The sequence below is a fragment of the Lissotriton vulgaris genome, chromosome 5, assembly GCF_964263255.1.
Source record: "Lissotriton vulgaris chromosome 5, aLisVul1.2, whole genome shotgun sequence".
In the NCBI taxonomy this organism is placed as follows: domain Eukaryota; kingdom Metazoa; phylum Chordata; class Amphibia; order Caudata; family Salamandridae; genus Lissotriton; species Lissotriton vulgaris.
The window spans coordinates 21276450-21298885 of record NC_141693.1 but is presented as its reverse complement, the minus strand read 5'-3'; the positions used below and the strand labels follow the sequence as shown (position 1 = coordinate 21298885).

The 22436-nt window shown below is 50.6% G+C and overlaps 1 protein-coding gene across 1 annotated transcript in view; it reads right to left on the bottom strand.

Annotated features, from left to right (window-relative positions):
* Positions 1-836: 836 nt before the first annotated feature.
* VARS2 (valyl-tRNA synthetase 2, mitochondrial) overlaps positions 837-22436 on the bottom strand; it is a 228570-nt gene continuing 206970 nt past the window's right edge. The window contains exons 26-30 of the mRNA XM_086920692.1: positions 14508-14717; positions 14302-14413; positions 13348-13529; positions 8542-8691; positions 837-8084 (exon numbers count right to left, since the gene is read on the bottom strand). Coding sequence (XP_086776818.1) covers positions 7992-8084; positions 8542-8691; positions 13348-13529; positions 14302-14413; positions 14508-14717 — 747 coding nt within the window. The 3' untranslated portion in view covers positions 837-7991. The remainder of the gene's footprint in view (positions 8085-8541; positions 8692-13347; positions 13530-14301; positions 14414-14507; positions 14718-22436) is intronic.

The window sequence follows — 22436 nt, the reverse complement described above, 5'->3', positions numbered from 1 at the left end:
GAAAGACGCGTTTTGCCACTAGTTAAAACCATAGGACCCAGCAAGAAATCTGATGCGCTTTGGTCGACACTGTGGGGTGGGCACTTAATGGTAGCCATAGCATTTACTGCCGCCGAATGGGAAGTTTGCAACATATCTTGTGTTCTGAACATTTGACCGGAGTTAAGCCTTTTTTTCCATGATTACTATTTATCTGTGCAGGGAAGATGAAAGGAGGTGGAGTCTAGAGTTTATTTATCACCTCAGCTGAGCGCCAGAGACAGCCTCAGCCGACGAGTGGGGGAGGGGGTGAAGTGGGGGGGGAGGGGGTGCCTCAGGCCAGAAAGCGAGGCTTGGAGAACGTTGCGTTCTGAACCCACTGGTATAAAGGAAAGTTACAGAAACGAGACACCGAGGCGCACACTAGAGAGCACGCACACTAGAACGCATTGGTGACATTCATCTTGGTAAACAAGAAGCAAACAAACAGTTGACCAATGGACGGTTTACACGCATAAGAAATATGTAAACAATAACACTAATAATGCGGCTAAGAAATGTTGGGGAAGTTTTAGCGAAAACAAAAACATCACCTCTCGCCAAAAGGAAAGCTGCTGCTGCATTGTATTTTGCAAAAGTAAGCCTGGACTTGCAAGCAAACACCAATGTAAATGACGGTGTAGCTGTAGGCAGGGCTTTAAGTGGGAAAGAAAAACTGGTGGTGCTCTAAAAGGGGCGTGGCAAATTTCTTAAAGGGGTGTGGCCTATCCGAGTAGGGGCGTGGTCTAAATCAAGATAACTAGCATTGTGTGCTTAAGAAAATCATGATGTCGCATCCAGCAAAGGATAATAAAATAGGCAAAAAGGTATATTTATTAAGTTTAAGCCATAAAATACCAAACACTTCAAAAAACATGTAAAAATTATTTACATCACTTAGAAATCTATTGCAGGATTTCCCAAAACGCTTGAAGATATTCACTGTGTATCTTTTGCTGGGGTTTCTCACAACAATTTTCTTCAGCAGACCTTCTACCTTTTGCCAGCCAACTCTTTACATACAGCTTTGCGTCAAATGTTTCAAATGGAGGACCATTGAGTTTTACCCATAAGCATGAAGAGATGGTCCTACAAGAAGAGAGGCCCTTGTTGGACAAGCAATTGAGTTTGTTGCGCTGAAACCTCTCTCGCAATCCGCATTACTTGCTGGCAGGGTTTCCATGCAAACTACTAACTTTTTTAATGCTTCAGGGGTTTTCTTACCACCAAAATCTTTGAAAAGTCTAAAAGCTTGGATAGTATCTCTTGCTGGCAGCCGAAACTCTGAACACAGTTTCTGGATCTCTATTTCACCATAAAGAATGCATTCATCACCAGAAGGCAAGTTGCCTGCATCTAGCACACAGAACCTGGCTAGAAGTTCTTTCTCAAAATCCGGGGCACATCGTTTAGTGATATTTACAGATAGACTTTGGTAAAACTGATTTTGATTAAGGGCAACAGAGTTACTTCTATCATGGAAAAGAGAAACATTCTTGAAATTGCCCTGGTCAACTGCTCTCTGAGCCGCAGATGCAAACTCCCCTGGTGAGTCCTTCATTGCTCTAAATTTACGTTCTTGACTAACCAAAAGTCTGTGGGCATTAACAAATGTAACGTCCCTCCTCTGTAAGGAGAGTGATAAGTCTTTGAGCTCTTGAAGTGCATCACACATTACCCCCAAATCTCTGATAAAAGAATAGGATGTAAGCTTCTTCAGGAGACCTTCATACTTACTCCGGTCTCTTATGGGTCTGGATGGGTCTTTAGAAGCATTCTCAAAATGTTTGCACAAGGCAGGGAAGCAGTTTCAAACAGCTTTCACAGATCTGTAACTGGATGCATCCCATCTAGTGTCAAGCATTTTCCCTATCTTCTGAAGCTGTACACATGGCTCGCTGGTGGCCCAGTTTTTTTGGGGAGGGCCCCCTTTTGAGGAAAGACAGATGGCGCCTGATCGGGTGCTGAAAAGTTGGCGGTTGCGCGCGGGCACGCACGTGTGAACGCAAGCACTAGGTAGCCAAAGAAGCGTGTGGTAGCACTTTTTAAAGCCCCTACTATATGTCTCGCAGAGCAGCGCATGCGCTGGCTCTAGCGAGACCTAAAATCCAGGGGGGGTTGCCATACAAAAATCTGGACCTGCAGATTGGTCGGCCCAAGTTGCTGTGACAAATAAAAAGCCCAACGGCTGGCTGTTCATCAAATAGGAAATGTAATTTTTATGATTGGGAATTGATAGTGCGTTAATAACAGCAGAGTGTGTACGGCATGTAACAACATCAGGAGGTTCAGGTAGAGTGATGCGATCCAGCTGTGTATAATCATGGGGTCCTGACGTATTTGCTGCTGCGGTAATGGAGGGGAAATCCTATCCCTTGCAATTCAAGTCTTTCCGCACAGGAGCAGAATGCATACCATGCGTGGTTAACATAAAACCACAGTTATGGCAATGTGCGTTGGTAAGGTCAACTATGTTGATGCTATCACAGCTATGCTGCAGGGTGAAGATCTTAAGCGAGCATAGTTCCTTACCAGTAAAAGTAATCAGTGACTGTTTGCTGCTATCAAGATGGGCAGGGGTCCTGATGCTCGGTAAGATCCAGCCGCGGACGGGCGCACCCTCTTTGCGGTGTAGCTGATCCCTGAGTTAAACAGCCGTCCATGGCAGGGGGAGTGTCCTCAGTTCCGGTGACGAGGCAAAGTTAGTGGGCAAATAAATCAACAGGGAGGCTGAACTGGGGTCATCAGCCCCTACAGAGTTCACAGGCTCCGCTATGAGAACAGTATACGGGTAAATGAAAACAAAATTAAACAACAGTGAGAAATTTAAAATAATAAAATCAATAAAAGGGAAGCCTAGCTTCCTCTAAGATGGCACCCACACTCAGGGAGCCAGGCACTGAGTGCCTACAAGGAAAGTAAGACAAGAGCTGCCAATCCGTGCTCAGGAGGAGCACCGAGATCGCGCTGACCCCCGAGTAAAACAGCCCTCCATGGCATGGGATATGTCCTCAGTTCACTATATATTTTTTGACAGGATCTTAATAGCGCGAACATGACCCTTGTGGGTATCAGAACCCTTTACAATTTACAGAGAGGAGAGTAATAACAACAAGATCATATTTGAGAAAAATACAGGATAGGGTAGTACCCAGAAAGGAAGGGTAAGCTTTACAATGTTCAGGGAGCAGAGGAGATAAACAATAAAAACAAAAGTATCATAATCAAGAAAACTGCAGGCTCAGGTACTGTCCAGAAAATGGAGGATAATGTCAGGACTTATGAGTCAAAAACACAAAGTAGTCAGTAAGCAGTGGCGGCCGGCACAGGTAAGAGCAGTGGGGACGGGGCGGCGGAGGGGCGATGCCGCGAGCACAAGGTAAGAGGTTGTATTTATTTACTTAATTAGTTTTAAGTAACCTGTCGCCCCCCCGCCCGACCTGCCCCACCTCACTGCCCATACCTGCACTGTCGGTAAGCTGTACTCATGAGAAAAATTGAGGAATCGGGATGGGTATCTTAGGATCCAGGGGAGAAATTTGTTCATAAGGGGTACTTTTACTTCTTTCTTGAAGGATGCAGTTGAGGGATTCATTCTGACTTCAGTGGACAAAGTGTTAGACATTCGGGGGGCAGTCCCAGAGAAACATTGGTTTTAAGTTTTCTTCTTGTCGAATATCTGAGGTTTCACCCCTAAGGTAGGGCCCAGAGAGACCCAAGGGCAAGGTACAGTGTATTTAAAAAGGTAGGACATGTTGTGGTAGTGAATAACTGCTAAATAGGTTTTCACTACTGCAAGGCCCATCTCTCCCACAGGCTGACACGGGGATAGCCTTAAAACATCTTTTAAGTGGAACTTCCTATTGGGAGCAGATAGAAAATTGGAGTTTGGTGTCTCTGGACTCACAATTTAGGAACGCAGATTTTGGTCGTTAGTATTTAAAATGTTGGTCTAAAAATGTCACTTTTAGAAAGCTGGCATTTTCTTACTTTAGACATCCTGAGCCACTGCCTGTCTCTGAATACCAGTCTGGGTCAGGGTGACAGCTGAGCTTTGTGCAGCTCCTCTAGACTGGCTGATGGGCCTTCCTGCAGTATATTAGGAGGGAGGGACTGACCTCTGCACCTGAACAGTTATGTGCATGTTCCCACACAAAGACCAGCATACTCCCCTGTAGTGTGTATGGATCCAGGGAAGGTAGGGCAGGGACCTTATGAGAATTCAGAGGCCTCTTCAAAGACACATTTTGGTATAAGTACTGGACCACTGACACCCCCAAACTAGTTCACTTTGGGGTCCTGAGGAGACTATGCAACTCAAAGGAGCTACGCTGGAAGGAGGGACGGCCATTTTACCACTGCTCTACTGTGATGGCCTGCTACCAGCGGACTGCTATGTTGCCAGGAGTGACTGCCACTTTGCAGTGTGCAATGCTGTGTTGGCCTGTTGCCTGCTACCGCCAACGTGAGGTAGGAAGGATCCTACCCTCTTCATCCTGTTATCCCCCCAGAACTCCAAGGGCTTGTTGGCTTGCCTCCGGTTTTTATCCAAGGTCCTCGCATGCTTGGACATTGTCAAAAAGACTGTAGTGCGGTGCCTCACCTGAGCCCTGCGCCGCACTCACTGTATTGGGACTGCGTGGTGCCCGACTGTGGGCCCCAAGAGCTCCCCTTTCCATATAAACTTCCGCACTGTGAACTGTGCAGCTCAAAATTGTCAACTTAATTGTGACTTTTGAGTGCAGAGGAAGAAGAAATTCCGGCTGGGGAGGCTCTACCCACTGCAACGCTACTCACTGCAACATCTGAGTGAATCCTTATCCGCACGTACTCTATTACTGCTCACCTGTTACTAGGACTGTATTTGTATTTGTTGCTCGCTCTGTCTTCATACAGGATTAGACCTAATTAAGATTTCTGTGTCGGGGTCAAGGCCTGATTGTTATGTCTCCTCACTGGCAACTGGGAGGGTGGGTTACAGGAGATGGACGACACCCTTACATCGCTCTGTGTACGTCTGCTATGCATATGGACTGCTTCCGGACTACTACAGACATTAGCTTTCTACAAGGTTATCTATGTTATGTAAAGGGGGGGAGGGAGGGGTTAGGGAGACTTTTGCTTATCCCTTTAATTTTAAGTTAATGACAAATACGACACAGCATGGGAAGATGGCCTAAATATGCTTTCTAATGTTTAATGACATTATTCGAAGTTCATGCATTGATGTACCATGCTCTATGAATCAATAAAGGTTTTTGAAACTTAAAACCCCCCCCCCCCCAAAAAAAACACGTAATTGTGACTTGAGCCGCTGCTGTGCCGAGAACAGTCCAGGGGGAATCATTGCCTCGTCAAAGGAAAACCCATGTCTTCTGACGCTGCGGCAGCCCTCGCCCCGTAGTAGTGTCGCGGGCTGCCGTTGCCAGTGTCACTGAAGCCCCCCCCTGTATCTGGGTCAACTCGGACAAAGATTCACCACATCCAGGGACCATAGACAGCTGACCCCGCCGTCCTGCTACAGGAACCCTGATGCCTTGGAGGCACACTCACGGACACCGTAGTCAGCCAGTAGCAGGTAAGGGGAAAGCAGGCAGGCACTGTTCCCTCAGCCTATTCCTTGCTGCCCGTGTGCACCACCCTCAATCCTGCTACCCTGCTCCGGGCCACTGGGATTTGCCACAAAGTGCTCTAGCATTGGGAAGCCCGCAATATACATCAAACAGCTTGGGGTATGAATTGATTTTATTTGTTCCCGACGTGCTAGAGTTGCTAGTCCAGATTACCCCTTCAAGTTAAATAGCAGACTGGGGTACCTTCACTTCGGACCCAAGAGGTCCTCGCAGGCCGCACTTCACTCTTTACCACCGGGGAGGATTTCCTCCTACATTCCTGACAGAAACTTACCAGACACATTCGATCACAGGCGCACCCGCACTCCCACTGTAATCCCTTAAACATCAAGAGTTGAAATACCTAAATGAGAACTAAAAATGTGCATAAATTCTCTAAGAGCAGCCCAGTTTTGAAACACTGCTTTTTGAGCTGAATTATTTAAAAGTGCTTAACTCTTGATTTATTAAATTGGATTTTTGTTGTTTTGGTCTTGTTTTATTGATAAAGGTCATCTATTTTTTTAGATTTTGGTCTGGAGTCTTTTTGGGGTGTATTCACTGTGGTACTGTAATTCAGGTGTTGCCCAAATACCTTACAGATTGCCTCCTAAGTGAAGCCTGGCTGCTCAGTGCCAACCTACCAGAGGGTGAGCACAGGTTAATTCAGGTTGTGTATCTGACTTACCTTGACTGGAGTGGTGGATTCTGCCTGGCTTAGGCGCACACCCTATCCAACCAGAAACCACATGTCTAACATTTAGAAAGAAGACAGGACCCTTTGATTTCATACGTGGATGTTTTTCTTACAAAATTATTTTCAAAAATGAAAATGAACACATTTTAAAGAATGTTCAGGCAACTGTAAGTGCCACAGAGAGACATCACTATACTGTGCTATTAGCTAATCTAATAGTACCTGATCTATGCAATGGTGGATGGAATGAGCATGATCACAGAGATGAGTTAGGGGTGCAAAACCAGGGCTGAATTATACAAAGTGCCCTGAGGATGCAAGGGGTTCGGCCCTACACAAATGAGGGAAAGCTTTGCACTCCATTTAATGTTCTACGGCGCAGAGCAAAGACACAGCTGTGGGGTTATAGTAACTCATGCCAATGTTCCACGGCCACAGAAGCAAAGACGCAGCTCGGGGGTCACAGGCACTCCATTCAATGTTCCACGGCCACAGAAGCAAAGACGCAGCTCGGGGGTCACAGGCACTCCATTCAATGTTCTACGGTCACTGAGGCAAAGACACAGCGGTGGGGTCACAGTAACTCCTGTCAATGTTCTACGGCGCAGAAGCAAGGGGTTACAGGAACTCTATTCAACGTTCCATGGCCACAGAAGCAAATATGCAGCTGTGGGGTTACAGGAACTGTATTGAATGTTCCACAGGCAAAGAAGTAAAGACACATCTGTGGGGCTACAGGAACTCCATTCAATGTTCCAAGAACACAACCAACATTTAAACGACTCTGGGTCCAGGACCACCTTCCTGTTCCAAGACCAAAGATCACAGACTCAGAGCTGCTTCTTCCATATACCATTAGGAGACCAAATCCCTCCCTTTCGTGCTCCGGGATCATAGCCAGCTCCAGCACACAGACCCAGGGATACAGCCCTCTACTTGTCCTCGATAGACAGATACGGCGTGACGGCCCCCTCCAGTTACTGGAGACGCAGACCCCCACCCCCTCCATGATACCATTGGGAAGACAGTGAACACTGTCTCTTTCAAACATTCATTCACTCACCACCTCAATTCATCTATGTGCCATGTTGTGCTCCCTTTTTTGCACTCAATGTTCTCACATGCTCATCTTTGAGGGGTGCCTTGAGTCCCTCCTACCATCCGCCCAAAAGACTGTGGCTGGATAATAACCTCAACGTTAACAGTACCTCACCTCAAACTTAGGCCGCACTCTCAAAGAATGATCTTAGCTGGAGAGTGCTCGAGTGGCTGAAGCGGGGACCTCTCTTGGTGAACGCATGAGCACAGGTGAACTGCTGCCGGCTCATCCACACAGCCCCTCGATCCTTGCACTGAGGGATTCCACAATGATTTGTCTCGACTACACCTCCAACCCACGGCTCTTTTATGGACACATCTCAATCAGGAGAGGAGGTCCTTGGGTCCACAGTTGTCCGTTTCTTTTACATACACTCTATAGCCTATGCCGTGCTGTGCCCAGGGAAGGCTACGGATGTCCGAGCGAAACCTTCCTGCTGACTGCGTGTCCACTTACGGACTCCGACCCCTGGGGTGTGACTCTAATCCCATCACAGATCACTGCAGCCTCAGAGTCCCATACGGGCCGCTCGTCTGATCATCTCTGCAGGTGCAAGAAGGCTCCGCTACACTCCAGTCCCTTCTTCTTCAGACAACAGTCTCTTGAAACTCTGCGCCACCTCAGCCAAGCGAGAAGCATCCGTCTCCAAGGCCAAGATCTGTAAAAAAACAGGAAGGAAAATGATTCAGCAACATAGGGGCCCTGAGGGCTGAGGTGGGCAACTGTACTGGAGCAGCAGGAGGTGATGCAGGGAAGGGCCAAGGGGGACCACAGTACTGGATCAGCAGGTTCTGTAAGCCGAGGTGCCTCAGAAGCTCTGTGTGGGCCCAGTACTTTAAAAGGAGATGCTGCTGGCAAGGGCAGAGGTGCTCCACAGCTGTGTCTGGCCTCAGTGCTGCAGCAGGAGGTGCACAGTACAGGTGTATCACAGGTTAATACTGGCCAGGACTGAGGTGCAGAGATAAGAGTGTAGGCAAAGGCTCTGGACCAGCAGGGGGGGGGGGGGGGGGCTGTAGGAGAATGTGGAGGCAACATGGGGTACCAGCGCCAGAACAGGAAGTGAAGACATCTGGTCTCCTTTACAGTGACCAGCATCACTTTGACTCTTCACATACCTTCCGCTGATGCTCCTCCTGGACACTCTGAGGGACCTGCTCGCCGTAACCTTCCGCCTCCATCCGCGCCCTGAGCTCCGACAGCTGGTGCTCCAGCTTCTGCTGACGAGGAGCTAGCCTGAGGAGCTCCTGCCGAGGGTCCACCAGCCCCTGGAAGGAACCAAAGAGGGGAGTTAGGGGCTGTGCCACGTCAGCGGGAGTACAGGAGCCTGAGGTGGGAGTTAGGGTCTGCCTGGTAGGAGTAACGAGACCAAGATGGGAGCTAGGGGGCTGTGCAGCATCAGTGGGAGTGCAGGAGCCAGAGATGAGAGCCCAAGCAGACAGTGCAGGGTCTGCACAGCATACAACTCTTTTCTTGATGGGCAATTGTATTTTTAGACCAATGACAATTTTAACTGCAGCTTTTAATTGTTTTAATAATTAAGTGTAGAGTAATCTTTCTGGTTTAATCTTTGTCATACTCTTTTAGCGGAATTCTCTTCTGTCCCACGCTGTGTGTCCTTGCCCTGTTCCGCCGCGGGAGAAGTGCCATTTGAGTGGAGAGCGCGACATAGTTTCACACTCGCTTCTGGTGTGGCAGCTGGACACGAAAGTTGGCAGGCTTGTTTTCAGTGGCCTATGCATGTATCAGACGCATGCCGGAGCGGACGCGCAGCTGACACGTGCAGCAGGCGTGCCAAAGACAGGCCCGTCTGCGTGCCAGGAACCCTGGTTTTAGAGGGCCCCGCAGATTGGTCTATACACAGGAATCCCTGCTCACACTGCATTCTTTGGTCCTATATGGACATTACAGCTGGCCCCCCGATTCCTGTCCCCCGCACTGCAATATATGCGGTTTCAGGGTGAGCCCGTGCTCCCGTATGGCGCAGCCGCCTCTGGGCTGAGGGAATTTAACATCTGCAGTCTCAACTAAATTCCACCAAGTCAGAGGTGTTCTTGGTGGGCCGAGACACTCATCTGTGGGGCAATCCATGGTGGCCCGCGGCCCATGGAACCTCCCCTCACCCCAAATCTGTGGTCAAGAACCTGAGAGTTCTGATGGGCTGTGCCCTCTCGTTTGAGGGGCATGCTAAGGCAGTGGCTGGTACTTGTTTTGGTGTACTACACCACCTGAAGCCCATTGGGCGTTAATAGATCTGTGACTAAAAGACTTCAACGGGCACAGAACGAGTCTGCCCGCACGCTCTTTGCACTACCTAAGTACTGCCATGCTTCAACCCTTCTTCACTGGCTACCTATAGAGAAGAGAGTCCACTTTAAAGCCCTATGTATGACTCACAAGATCCACCATGGCCTTGGTCCTCAAATCTTGAGCGAGCTGGACTCTCTATATGTCCCCGTTCAAGCCTTGCACTCTATGGATTTGCACCTGGCTTGTGTACTACAGGCGCACCGGACAAGAGTAGGGGGGCACTCATTCTGGGACTGGCACCTGCCCTCTGAAATTCCGTCCCTCTGGCTGTCCGTAGCACGCAAGACCACTGGATCTTTAGGAAAATGATCAAGACGTGGCCACTCTCCAGTCACCAGCTCGCTCGTCCTCTCTGCTTCTGCTAGCTGTACAGCTGGGGTGCCTTGATGCTGTGGCAGCCATGCTCTTTATAAATCAGGACAACATACCATAATATAACAGGGGGCTGTGCAGTGTCAGTGGGAGTACATGAGCCCGAGAGGGGAGTTAGGCGCTGGGCAGCAGGCAGTGGCAGTATAGGAGCCTGAGAGGAGAGTTAGGGGCTGTGCAGCAGGCAGTGGCAGTACAGGAGCCTGAGATGGGAGTTAGGGGGCTGTGCAGCAAGAGTACAGGAGCCTGAGAGTGGAGTTAGGGCCTGCCCAGCAGGCAACGGGAGTACAGGAGTCCGGGATGGGAGTTAGGGGGCTGTGCAGCAGGCAGCGGGAGTACAGGAGTCCGGGATGGGAGTTAGGGGGCTCTGCAGCAGGCAGCGGGAGTACAGGAGTCCGGGATGGGAGTTAGGGGGCTCTGCAGCAGGCAGCGGGAGTACAGGAGTCCGGGATGGGAGTTAGGAGCTGTGCAGCAGGCAGTGGGAGTACAGGAGCCTGAGATAGGAGTTAGGGGGCTGTGCAGCAGGCAGCGGGAGTACAGGAGCCTGTGATAGGAGTTAGGGGCCGTGCAGCAGGCAGCGGGAGTACAGGAGCCCAAGATGGGAGTTAGGGGGCTGTGGAGCAGGCAGTGGGAGTAGAGGGGCCCGAGAGGGGAGTTAGGGGCCATGCAGCAGGCAGCGGGAGTACAGGAGCCTGTTAGACCTGTCAGCCCTAGGGTGATCTTACCCATTTTTTTGTTGTTGCCCTTTTGCCTTATTTTTACCACTATCTTTTTGCTTGACCTAGGTTTCTGGGCGCCTTACCACTCCCAAACAGTGCTGAGGTGCAGGTGCTCTCTCCCAATAACATGGCTGCCACAGGCCCCTGCTACTGCGGAGAGGCCATTGAGTACACGCACTAGTAGTTAGGAGCAGGCTGGGACATCCGGATACAGTATCACTGCCATCCCGCCTTTTTGTTCCATAGCCCAACAGGTGGAAGCTCCTGGAACCTTTCAGCCCTGGGAGGGGTTATGCTGTGCTGCCTTTAGAGGAGGGTCACCTGACCTAGGGGTATAAGAGGGAAGGAGGGAAACCTGCCTGTCAGCTGGGGCCCCACTGGACCTGGGGGAACCTCTGCCGGAGTATAGGCGTTTGGGCCTAGGGGGGAACCTACACTACTGGGACTGACTCAGCTTAAGACCTGCTGCTCCTAAGTTAGATGAGGGACTCTGCCAGCCTACTGATCTAGCCCAGCAAGGGGGATCCCAGGGAACCATCTCAGGTGTGCTGCAGGGAACCATCCTGCCTCTGAAGCCTGCCAACTCAACCTCCCCTTCTTCCCCCCAAGAGCCTGCACTGAGACCTGCCATCCATCCCCCCAAGAAAGATACTGTGCCCATCCAGCACTGTCAGGAAGGGGTGGACTGCCTGCTGTGAGTACTGCTGGGGGACCAAGCTAGAACTGTGCCCCCCCCTGCACTGTGCTCCTAAAGTGCTGTGCCCCCCTGTGCTGTGCTCCTAAGCGCTGTCATCTCCTTAGCACTATTTTGCCAGTGTGCCTGCTCGTCGCTTGCAGTGTGTCTGCTCGTCGCTTGCAGCGTGTGCTCGTCGCTTGCAGTGTGTGTGCTCATCGTTTGCAGTGTGTGTGCTCATCGTTTGCAGTGTGTGTGCTCGTCGCTTGCAGCGTGTGTGCTCGTCGCTTGCACTGTGTGTGCTTGTCGTTTGCAGCGTGTGTGCTCGTTGCTTGCAGTGCTCGTCGCTTGCAGTGCATGTGCTCGTCGCTTGCAGTGTGTGTGCTCAACGCTTGCAGTGCTCGTCGCTTGCAGTGTGTGTGCTCGTCGCTTGCAGCGTGTACTTATCGCTTGTAGCGTGTGTGCTCGTCGCTTGCAGCGTGTGTGCTCGTCGCTTGCAGTGCTCGTCGCTTGCAGTGTGTGCTCGACGCTTGCAGTGTGTCTGTGCTCAGAGCTCAGGGCAGTTGTCTCCTTACTGATGGACCTCAGTACGTATCGCATCACATCTGCCAGAGCGATAAAAGGAGGCCCTGGTTGTCACACAGAGAAAGGTCCCGGGACTTGGCTCACTTTATTAGATATGTGGAGGCATCGCAAGAGTCATAGTTTAACAACAGTGCTGCTGGGTCTCCCGCCCTGCACGCCAGGCTGGCATCATCAGCAGCGAGCTCACCACAGGGGTCTTGTCGGATGTGTTCACTTTCGTAAATACTGATAATATTGGTTAGTTGCTCAGGATGGTTTAATTTATCGTTAGCTCCCATACAGATAAGGACGGTTTACAATAATCATATTTTAAAAATGAGACCCATAGTTTCCGCTTGCGTATGTTGTGTAGAAGGATTACTTTGTTGTAATATCTAACCCCTTGAATGCAGAGGTTTGCTTTGTGCAGCCTTTCCATGGAGTGTTCTTTCTCAAACAGAGAGCTGGTGCTTGCTCCCTTCGAAGACCCCATTGCAAGCCTTACAGCCCCAGTAAATAGTCAGGAGGCGAGCTAGATCAGCAGAGCGACTGGCAGACCACAATTCATGAAACACGGGGGTCCCTGGAACCTAAATGATATGCACGGCTGAGGGTGGGAACAGCAAAAAACCGATACCTTCAACAGACATAACCACATCATTGTGCATAATGGACTCCATGACCTCAATCATGATGGGGCCACTAATCGAGCTCTTGGCAAATTCTTGATTTCTGTGCCCTAATCGTGATCAGAGCCAAGGTCAGCAGGTTGGGAGGGTTGGTGCTCGCTGGCGTGAGACAGGTGATGCTGGGACATCCTTGGAGATCATGTACTGGAGACCTCATCGGCTGTGTGTCATGCACAGCAGAGGGGTACATTACTGGGTCGTAGCACCAGGTCTGCTGCGAAGACATCTGCTCCCGAGTGGCATGGTTGCATGCAGACGTTGCGGTGCATGTCCAGCCACAGAGAAGTCTGTGAATGGGAAGAGCTGCATCACTGTGGGACTGAGTGATGGTGCACTTTTAGAGTGACTGAACGCTGCATACTACAATGAATGACAGAAACTGGCATCACATGCAAGAAATTCACACTCATTCCACTTTTGGGGCCATTCTGCGGCCAGGGTGCTCCAGCACCTCCGTTATATGAATCAAGTGAAAACTGAAGGGCGACTGAGGGCCCCTTCAGTATTTAGATACCCCAACATTCTCGTGCTTCACATCCCAGACTCTCGATCTACACAAGCCTCCCGTGGCTCGTGACCAGAGGATGTACATTTTCTCACCTGCAGGTTGAGGTAGACCCGACAATGCTCATTAATGATCCCAACAGCGCAACCGACATGGATCCTCTCCTCCTCGGCCAATGGGAGGACGCTCACAGTCCCAGAGAGGGACAGGGTCTGCAGCGGCTCTCGGTACTCCTGCAGGATCCTGGCCATGCCCTCCTCAGGGCAGATCACCGTCACTAGAGGGCACAAAGTGAAAGGTATCAGCCTCTGCCGTCCATAAGAGCCTGTGCCCCAGGCCATTCCTAAGTCTACAGACAGATCGAAAGTGTATCTGGTTCTATGGGGTTGGCTTCACAATGCAATCTGTGGAGTAAGAGCTTCCCTCTCAAAGATCACTCGCTGAGACCCCCTGAACCAAGATATCTTGATGCAGTACTCTGCTCACACACACGAGCCTCCTTCCGCTAGCCCAGGCCAGGATGGCCTGGCTGTTTACGCTTTTGACGTTCACTTATGAGTCAATGTTTGACTCCGCTGCTCGGCACGCCTTATCCTTCTACAGTACCATTCCACCGTACTATTAAGATGGAATCTTTTATTATACCTCCTAAACCTCATACTAGAGGGTACTGGGCCACTCTCTCTGGGAAAAAGTGCCCTACACAAGCAAGACTTGTGTGTGTGTGTGGTTCAAACAAATCCCAAATTCCCAAAGTACTGCCCGACCAAGAAAGAGTTGGAACCCCAGCTACTGTGTATGAAAATAAACAGTTAGATTAGTTGTGAATTTTAAACACAAATTTGTCAAGATGCAAAAACACAAAAATTGAATAAGGCAGGCAAGCATGAACAAATAGAGATAGTAAGCTGCCTCTAGGGTTAGTGAAGGTCTGCATTACTGCGTTCACTCAACGGTATAAAATACAGAGGCATGATTTTGGGGCTAATAATCGCCTCTCGCTTTGTCCATTGTTTCACCTACTCATCATGGCCGACTGCTCTACTCACCCTCAGGTCTGGCCTTGCTCAGCTGGTACATCACCCTGAGTGACCGGATGACACGCACCACTTCCTGAATGAACATGAAGTCTGTCTCCACCTGAGGCTGGCGCCAGTGAGCCTGTGGAGATGGAACACACGTAATGAGTTTCCGTAGAGGTGACCTGTCCTGGTTCCTTAATGTCATCCATTGCACCTTTAACCCACCAACTCACCAGCTGCTCGCCGCAGGGGTAAGGAGCCACGCAGATGCTGGGCGTGGAGTCACCACGGAGCCGAGGAAGGCGCTGCCAGAGCTCCTCGGTGAGGAAAGGCATGAACGGAGAGAGGAGCCTCAGGGCCAGCTCCGAGCACCAGTACAGCACCTGCTGGACTTCTTCCATTCGGGAGACGTCTCTGGTTTTCAGCACCGGCTTCACAGACTCCTGAGGGCACCAGAGGGAGAAAAAGTGATGGTGAGTCCAAATAAAAGAAAAAGGAAAAAAGGGAGAGGAATGAATGGTGAGGCGAGCAAAGAGAGAAGAGAAGGGAGAGAAGGTGGTGGTGAGATCAGGGTAGGGAAAGGAGAATAAAGCAAAGAGATAGTGACATCAAAGGAGGGATTGGAGAAGGGAGAGAAAGCGATGGTAAAACAAACGAAAAGGGAGAAAAGTAATGGTGAGACTGGAGGAAAGCATAAAAACTAATGGAGAGGAAGTGATAATGAGATTGGCGGAATTGTGATGAGAGAGAAAATGAAGGCAAGACCAGAAGAAGAAATGTAAAAAAGAGAGGAAAGGATGGTGAAACAGAGAAAGAAGAAAGAAGGCGAGAAAAGTGATAATAAAACCAGAGGAAAATTAGAAGGAAATAGAGAGACTGAGGTAAGACAAGAGAGGGGGAGGTAAATGAAAAAAGAACTCTAAGGCATGGAGTGAATGGGAATGATGTAAGTTTGCGCTTTTCTGCTTATGTACCAGCATTGCATCTTCCTGTATTCAGATGATAATTTATTTGAGTGCACCTTTCCCATTTATAAGCATATGTTGCATTTGGTGCTGTTTGTACATGTAAAATGTTTGCTATCTAATAGGTTTATGCTGCATCAATTATTGAAATTTACATGATTTATAATGAGATCTAGAATTAAATGGAGGGGCAACAAGATCAATAAGTTAATTCTTGCATTTGACATCATTCATTGCGAGGCCTGCCCAATTCAGAATAATCAGAAAAGGGTATTTAAGATTGAGACAGACAAGTGTTACGCAGAGAGGGTCCAGTGGTCAGGGGTGGTGGTGTCCAGTGCACTGGGTATAGTCCAGGGATGACCAGTGTCCAGTTTGTTAAAAGAGAAGGAGTAGTTTCTGTCCTGTAACTCCAGTTCTGTAGTAGGGGTATCTCTGTTATAGTCATAATCTAGTGAATAGTCCCGCCCATGTGCGTGGACCCCGGCAATCAAAAATAATCTCTTAAGTTGTCAAAACATGCAGAAACTGCAAAGACACTTAAGAGAGAATTTAAAGACAAATAATGCAGCCTATATCCACAGGCTACAATGTCCAGTACTTCAACTAGAAATTCCACCAAATAACACCACACACAACACAGCCTGCCCAGTTTCTACCATAGAGAAACTTGCCTCTACCAGTAAAAGACTCTGGAATGATAGAGAGGAAGGCATGGACAGACAAGCCCCATAGGCTGCCATTATGTGGCTTAAAATAGGATACTGTGCCTTTAAGAGAACTTTCCAGAACTTCTCCCAGTATCCCAGAATGCATAGCAGGTCCCTCTACTTTCAGTTCTTTTTGAAGGCGAAGCACGCCAGACCTGTCGCATTCCTTACATGAAGAAATATCTCTACCGGGGAGGAGGGTGGGCGCTTATGACTATAACAGAGATACCCCTACTACAGAACTGGAGTTACAGGACAGAAACTACTCCTTCTGTAGTAGGGGATCTCTGTGTATAGTCATAATCTAGTGAATAGAATGGCAAGCCCATCTCCACACCAAAGCGGCGGTGGAGAAAGAAAATAACGCCACTACTGTGCGAACAAATTCCGCAGCGAAGCCTGCCCAACCTGAGCGTCTGCCCTGGCATCAGTGTCCAGGCAGTAATGCTTAGCAAAGGTGTGAACCGACTTCCAAGTGGCTGCCTTGCAGATTTCAGCAATTGGCACGTTACGGAGCAAGGCCGTCGTGGCAGCTTTGCCCCTGGTGGAATGAGCCTTAGGCTTACCTCTAAGGTCTTATTAGCCTTTTGGTAACACAATTGTATGCAGGACACAATCCACCTAGAAATGGACTGCTTAGAGGTAGCAAGACCCGTCCTGACGGATCCGTAATTAATAAACAACTGGTCAGACCTACGAATATCTTTAGTTTTATCCAGATAAAATTTCAACACCCTCCTAACATTCAGGGAATGGAGAGCCCTTTCCGCTGGAGACGAAGGATTCTGAAAAAACGTAGGCAAAGTTATGGTCTGGTTGACATGAAAATCAGAAATAACCTTGGGAAGAAATTTAGGGTGAGTACGCATAACAACCTTAGCAGCATGAAATACAGTATACGGTTCAGTACAACACAACGCCTGAATTTCACTCACCCTGCGGGCCGATGTAATGCCCACGAGGAACGCTGCCTTCCAGGACAGGTGCTGCAACGAAGCCTTATGAATAGGTTCAAAAGGCTCCTTCATCAACCTGGACAGCACCACATTCAGTTCCCATGAAGGCGAAGGAAGCCTGACAGGAGGGAATACTTTCTTCAAACCTTCCAGAAAATCTTTGATCACAGGGATCTGGAAGAAGGAAGTCTGTGAAGGGCATTTCCTGTAGGCAGTCAATGCGGCGAGATGAACCTTAATGGAATGAACATTAAGTGCAGAGTGCGCCAAATGTAGAAGGTAAGGAAGGATGACATCTTCCTTGCACGTCGTCGGGTCATAGTTCTTGGACACACACCAGATACAAAACCTCTTCCACTTGTAAGCATAGGATGTCCGAGTGGAAGGTCGCTTAGACTCCTTCAGTATGTCAATACAATCCGCAGGCAGATTCAGATGGCCATATTGCACTATCTCAGGAGCTATGCCGCCAAACTCAAAGACGAGAGGTTGGGGTGTAACATCCGTTCCCCGAACTTCGTGAGAAGGTCCGGCCTGCACGGCAGCCGAATGTGAGGAAGGAGAGATCGGTGAAGCAGGTCCGTGAACCACCACTGCCTGGGCCACTCCGGGGCAATGAGTATCATCCGAGCCCTGGACCGGGCCAGCTTGATGAGCACCGCTGGAATCAGGGGAATGGGAGGAAAGGCGTACAGAAAGCTGTTCGTCCAGTTGATCCATAACGCATTCCCCAGCGTCCCCTGCTGGTAGTACCTGGAGGCGAAGCCTCTGCATTTGCTGTTTTCGGCGGTGGCGAACAAATCTACGTCTGGAGTTCCCCACCTTGCGAAGACTTCTCCTAGTACTTCGTCGTTTATGACCCATTCGTGGTTTTCCTGAACCAGTCTGCTCAGTGCGTCTGCCTGAACATTCTGCACACCTGGCAGATGGGTGGCCGTTATCGTCAGTCCTCTGGCTAGGAGCCAGTGCCAGATCGCCTGTGCCTCCTGTGACAGAGTGCGTGATCTCGAGCCCCCCTGCTTGTTGAGGTAATACATCGTGGTGGTATTGTCCGTCTGTACAAGCAGAGAGTTGGTCTGGAAGGACGGAAGAAAGGCCTTCAGTGCCAAGTGAACAGCTCTGAGTTCCAGGAAATTGATGTGATACGTGGCCTCCATCGGGGACCACGTTCCTTGAATCTGTAGGCTCCCGGAGTGCGCCCCCCTACCCAGGAGAGACGCATCCGTCACCACAGTCTGCGAGGGAATGTCCTTGTGGAAAGGAACCCCTCTGAGGAGATTCTCCGCTGAACACCACCACTTCAGAGACTGAATAGCATGCAGAGACAGTCGTATCTTGTCGTCAAGATCCTTTCCTCTGATCCCACTGGTCTTTCAAGCACTCCTGCAGCGGTCTCATGTGCAGCCGTGCGTGTGGCGTCAGGAAGATACAAGAGGCCATCGATCACAGTAGAGAAGACACCATCCTCACTATTGTAGATGGAGTCGTCATAAGAGCCTGAGCCTTCCGAAGGAGAGATAATCGTCGCTCTTCCGAAGGAGACACGCTTGCTGACAGCGTATTGATGGAGTCTCCCAAGTACTGTATGCATTGGACTGGAGTCGGGACAGACTTGGCCATGTTGATGTGCAACCCCAGCTTGTTCAAGAGAACGCACGTCTTCTGGAAGTGTGCTCGTGCTTCCGAGAAGGAGGATGCCTTGACCAACCAATCGTCCAGGTATGGGTAGACAAACACCTTGTTCTTCCGCAGGTGTGCTGCTACCACCGCCATGCACTTCGAGAACGTTCTCGGCGCAGACTTCAGTCCGAATGGGAGTACTGTGTATTGATAATGATTGGCGCCGACTTGGAATCGCAGGAACTTCCTGTGTTTGTGTGCAATGGGCACATGGAAGTCAGCATCCTGTAGGTCTATAGCACATAGCCAGTCTCCCTGTTGCAACTGAGGATAAATCTGATGCAACGACAGCATGCGAAACTTTTCCCTGCGAATCGATTTGTTTGCTTGTCGCAAGTCCAGAATGGGCCTGAACTCGTTCTTGTCCTTCTTGCGAACCAGGAAGAACCGGGAGTACAGACCTCTTCCTCTCTGAGACAGAGGTACGTCTTCTATCACCCTTTTCCTTAACAGGATATCCGCTTCCGTCTGAAGCTCGCGCAGTTGAAACTGCGACCTGACCGGTGGAATTGCCGGATGCGAGCTGATGAACCGAAGACTGTATCCATTGCAAACAATATTCAGCACCCACTTGTCCTGAGTAATTTTTCTCCACTCTGCCAGAAAAAATGTAATGCTTCCCCCTACCGGAGTGGGTAACAGATCCGGGGGAAGTAGGTTCCTAGGGCCTAGACCCAGACTGGCCCTTGGGCGCCGGAGCCGACTGCTGGCCTCCTCTGCCGCTTCTGGAACGGCTTACGGAACTGTTGTTGTTGTTGCGACTGTCCCGAAGCTTGGCCACGTCCTCTGCCTTGTACACCAAACCGCCGTTGGAAGGGGCGGTGCGATTTCTTTGTGTCTTTAGGCTTCTCCAAGCCCACAGCCGTGAGCGTTTCGGCCTCCGCCTTCATGCGGGCCATCTCATCATCCGCATGCTTCCCGAAGAGGGTCTCGCCAGAGAATGGTAGGTTGGCTACCCTCTGTTGTGCGTCCGGTTTCAGGGACGTAAGACGGAGCCAGGCGTGACGTCGTTGGTTAATGCCATGGCAAAACCCATGAGCTGCCAACAGGGAAGAGTCCGCTGCAGCGCTGATAATCTGGTTTGCCACCAGCATCCCTTCATTCAGCACTTCCTGGAAGTCCTCGCGCGGTAAGTGCTCCGCAAACTGCTGGAGGGAGTCCCAGAGGGCGCGGTCGTAGCGTCCCAACAGCGCCGTGGCACTCGCAGCCTTCATAAAGGTCGCCGACGATCCACATACTTTCCTCCCTGCAGAATCCATCCACCTAGACTCCTTATCCGGGGGAACCGTGGATGACGGGGTGGTGGCATGTTGTTTGCGGGCCGCCGTCACAATCACAGAATCCGGAGGGGGTTCCGCCCTCAGAAAGGCCGGGTCCGAATCGGGAGCCCGGTACTTTTTCAGCAATCTCGATGGAGCCGCCTTCGTCACCGCAGGGGTGAGAAAAAGGGCCATAGCCGGTTCCTCCAGGCCCGGCACCAGGGGCAGCAGTGGACGAGACAGGTGTTTCTGATGCAATGTCTCGAAAATGACTGAAGTCTTAGGTGTAGGCACCGTCAAGGATATGCCCAACTTCGCAGCGCCCCTTAAAAGGACATCATGGAACGCCACCAGGTCATCAATCGGGGAAATCCTCGTGTCTGGTGACCCCGACAAGGTCAGAGGATAGTCCCTGGTCCTTGAGGACCTCGTGTGAGAGCGGGAGCCGTGCCTCCTATGGCGGCGTCTTGACCGAGTGGACGATCTGTGTCGCGATCTCTCCCTTCTGCTAGAGCGCGAGCGAGATCTGCCAGCCCGTGGCCGCTCCACCGGTTTCCGTGGTTGGGTCTTCCTTGGCTCCTCCCGGGGTTTAGGTTTCGGTGTCCCGTTAGGAGGTGTAGGCAAAGGAGGTAACGACGTGGACCTCGGTGGAGGGACCGGATCTACCACCGACCGAGGGGCCGGACCATGCTTTGGAATCGGGGGCGGAAGGTCGCCTGGTGGAAGCGGAGGGTTGGTGGGAGGGTCCTCCTTGGGTACAGGTGGAGGTGGCGACCCAGGCCGTGTACACCACTGAGTACACCGAGCCCGGTGACCCCTTAGGCGAAGGAGGCTGAGACTCAGCCCCTTCAGCAGTTGATCGCTTCCTCTTGCGTCCCCCACTAGAAGCAGTCTGACTTCTGGGGCCAGAATCCCTCTTGTGCCGTTTGGGAGTGGAGGAACGACTCCTAGACGCCGATATCTTCCTTCTCGACGCCGAGCGTCGTTTTTCCGGCGTCGAACGTCGCCTCAGCGACTCCGGCGTCGAACGCCGCCTCCGCGACATCGACCTCTTCTTCCACGACGTCGAACGCCGCCCCCGCGACGTCGACCTCTTCCTCAGTGACGCCGTACGCCGCCTCCGCGACGCCGAATGTTCCGTTCTCGACGACGAGCGTCGATTCCTCCTTCTTGAGGCCCTCGACGTCGAGGAGCCCCTCGACGTCGACCGGTGCTTCGACGGCAAGTGACGGTGTCGCCTCGCCGGCGAGCGCCGATGCTTGTCACTTCGTCTCCGACGTCGATAGTAAGACTCCGACGACGATGATGACGATGACGTAGACGGTGGTTTCTTCGACGGCGACCTCTCGAGGCCTTTCGACGTCGAGTCGTCACGCCGTCTCGACCCGGAGCCCTGGGGAGATGGGGAACACACCGCCGTCATCCCTCTCGACGTCGTCTTCGATGCAATCGACGTCGACGGAGACCGGGACCGTTTGCTGGTCTTCCTGCCTCTGGGGAGCACCCCAGAGGCCTCAGCAGAGGCAGAGGGAGCCTTCCCAGTCTGCCCAGACCCACCTGCAGCCTGCAGACGTCTCTCCTCAAGGCCTGACAGCCTAATCTTCAGCCTGTCCCTCAGAGTCCGAGCAGTGAACTGCTGGCAGATGACACAGTCTTCAGGGACATGATCTTCAGGGAGACAGACGATGCAGACGTCGTGTGGATCACTCTTGGCCTTCTTCCTTCCACATGCTGGGCACTTGTCAAAAAGACCAGGCATTTTAGAGCCCTAAAACGCCTGAAACAACACCCAGAAGAGAAGAAAAACACCAAGAAAGCTAAATTCAAACACTTTTAAGCACAAAAGTGTCAAAAAAACCAATAAACCCTTGAAACAAGGAAGAGCTCAATGCCAGGGTCCTGTTAGCAGGAGCCGGAAAAAGGAACTGAAAGTAGAGGGACCTGCTATGCATTCTGGGATACTGGGAGAAGTTCTGGAAAGTTCTCTTAAAGGCACAGTATCCTATTTTAAGCCACATAATGGCAGCCTATGGGGCTTGTCTGTCCATGCCTTCCTCTCTATTATTCCAGAGTCTTTTACTGGTAGAGGCAAGTTTCTCTATGGTAGAAACTGGGCAGGCTGTGTTGTGTGTGGTGTTATTTGGTGGAATTTCTAGTTGAAGTACTGGACAGTGTAGCCTGTGGATATAGGCTGCATTATTTGTCTTTAAATTCTCTCTTAAGTGTCTTTGCAGTTTCTGCATGTTTTGACAACTTAAGAGATTATTTTTGATTGCCGGGGTCCACGCACCTGGCGGGACTATTCACTAGATTATGGCTACACACAGAGATCCCCTACTACAGAAGTGAAGGAGCCAAAAGGCTATTCTAAGTAACAGAAAAGATCTTGCACTGATACCTGTAGAAGCTCTGTTTGTTTACGTAATAAGAAAGCACTTCCAATTTACTGCACCGCATGCAGGCGTAGCAGGCTTTCGTGCATCTTTGAGCAATAGCATACACTGCAACTTAAAGTATCCAAGCTCTATGACCTCAGATGTCAAAGCACTTGGTTCGTCGCCTTGAGGTTTGAATTTCCACACGGTCCTTAAA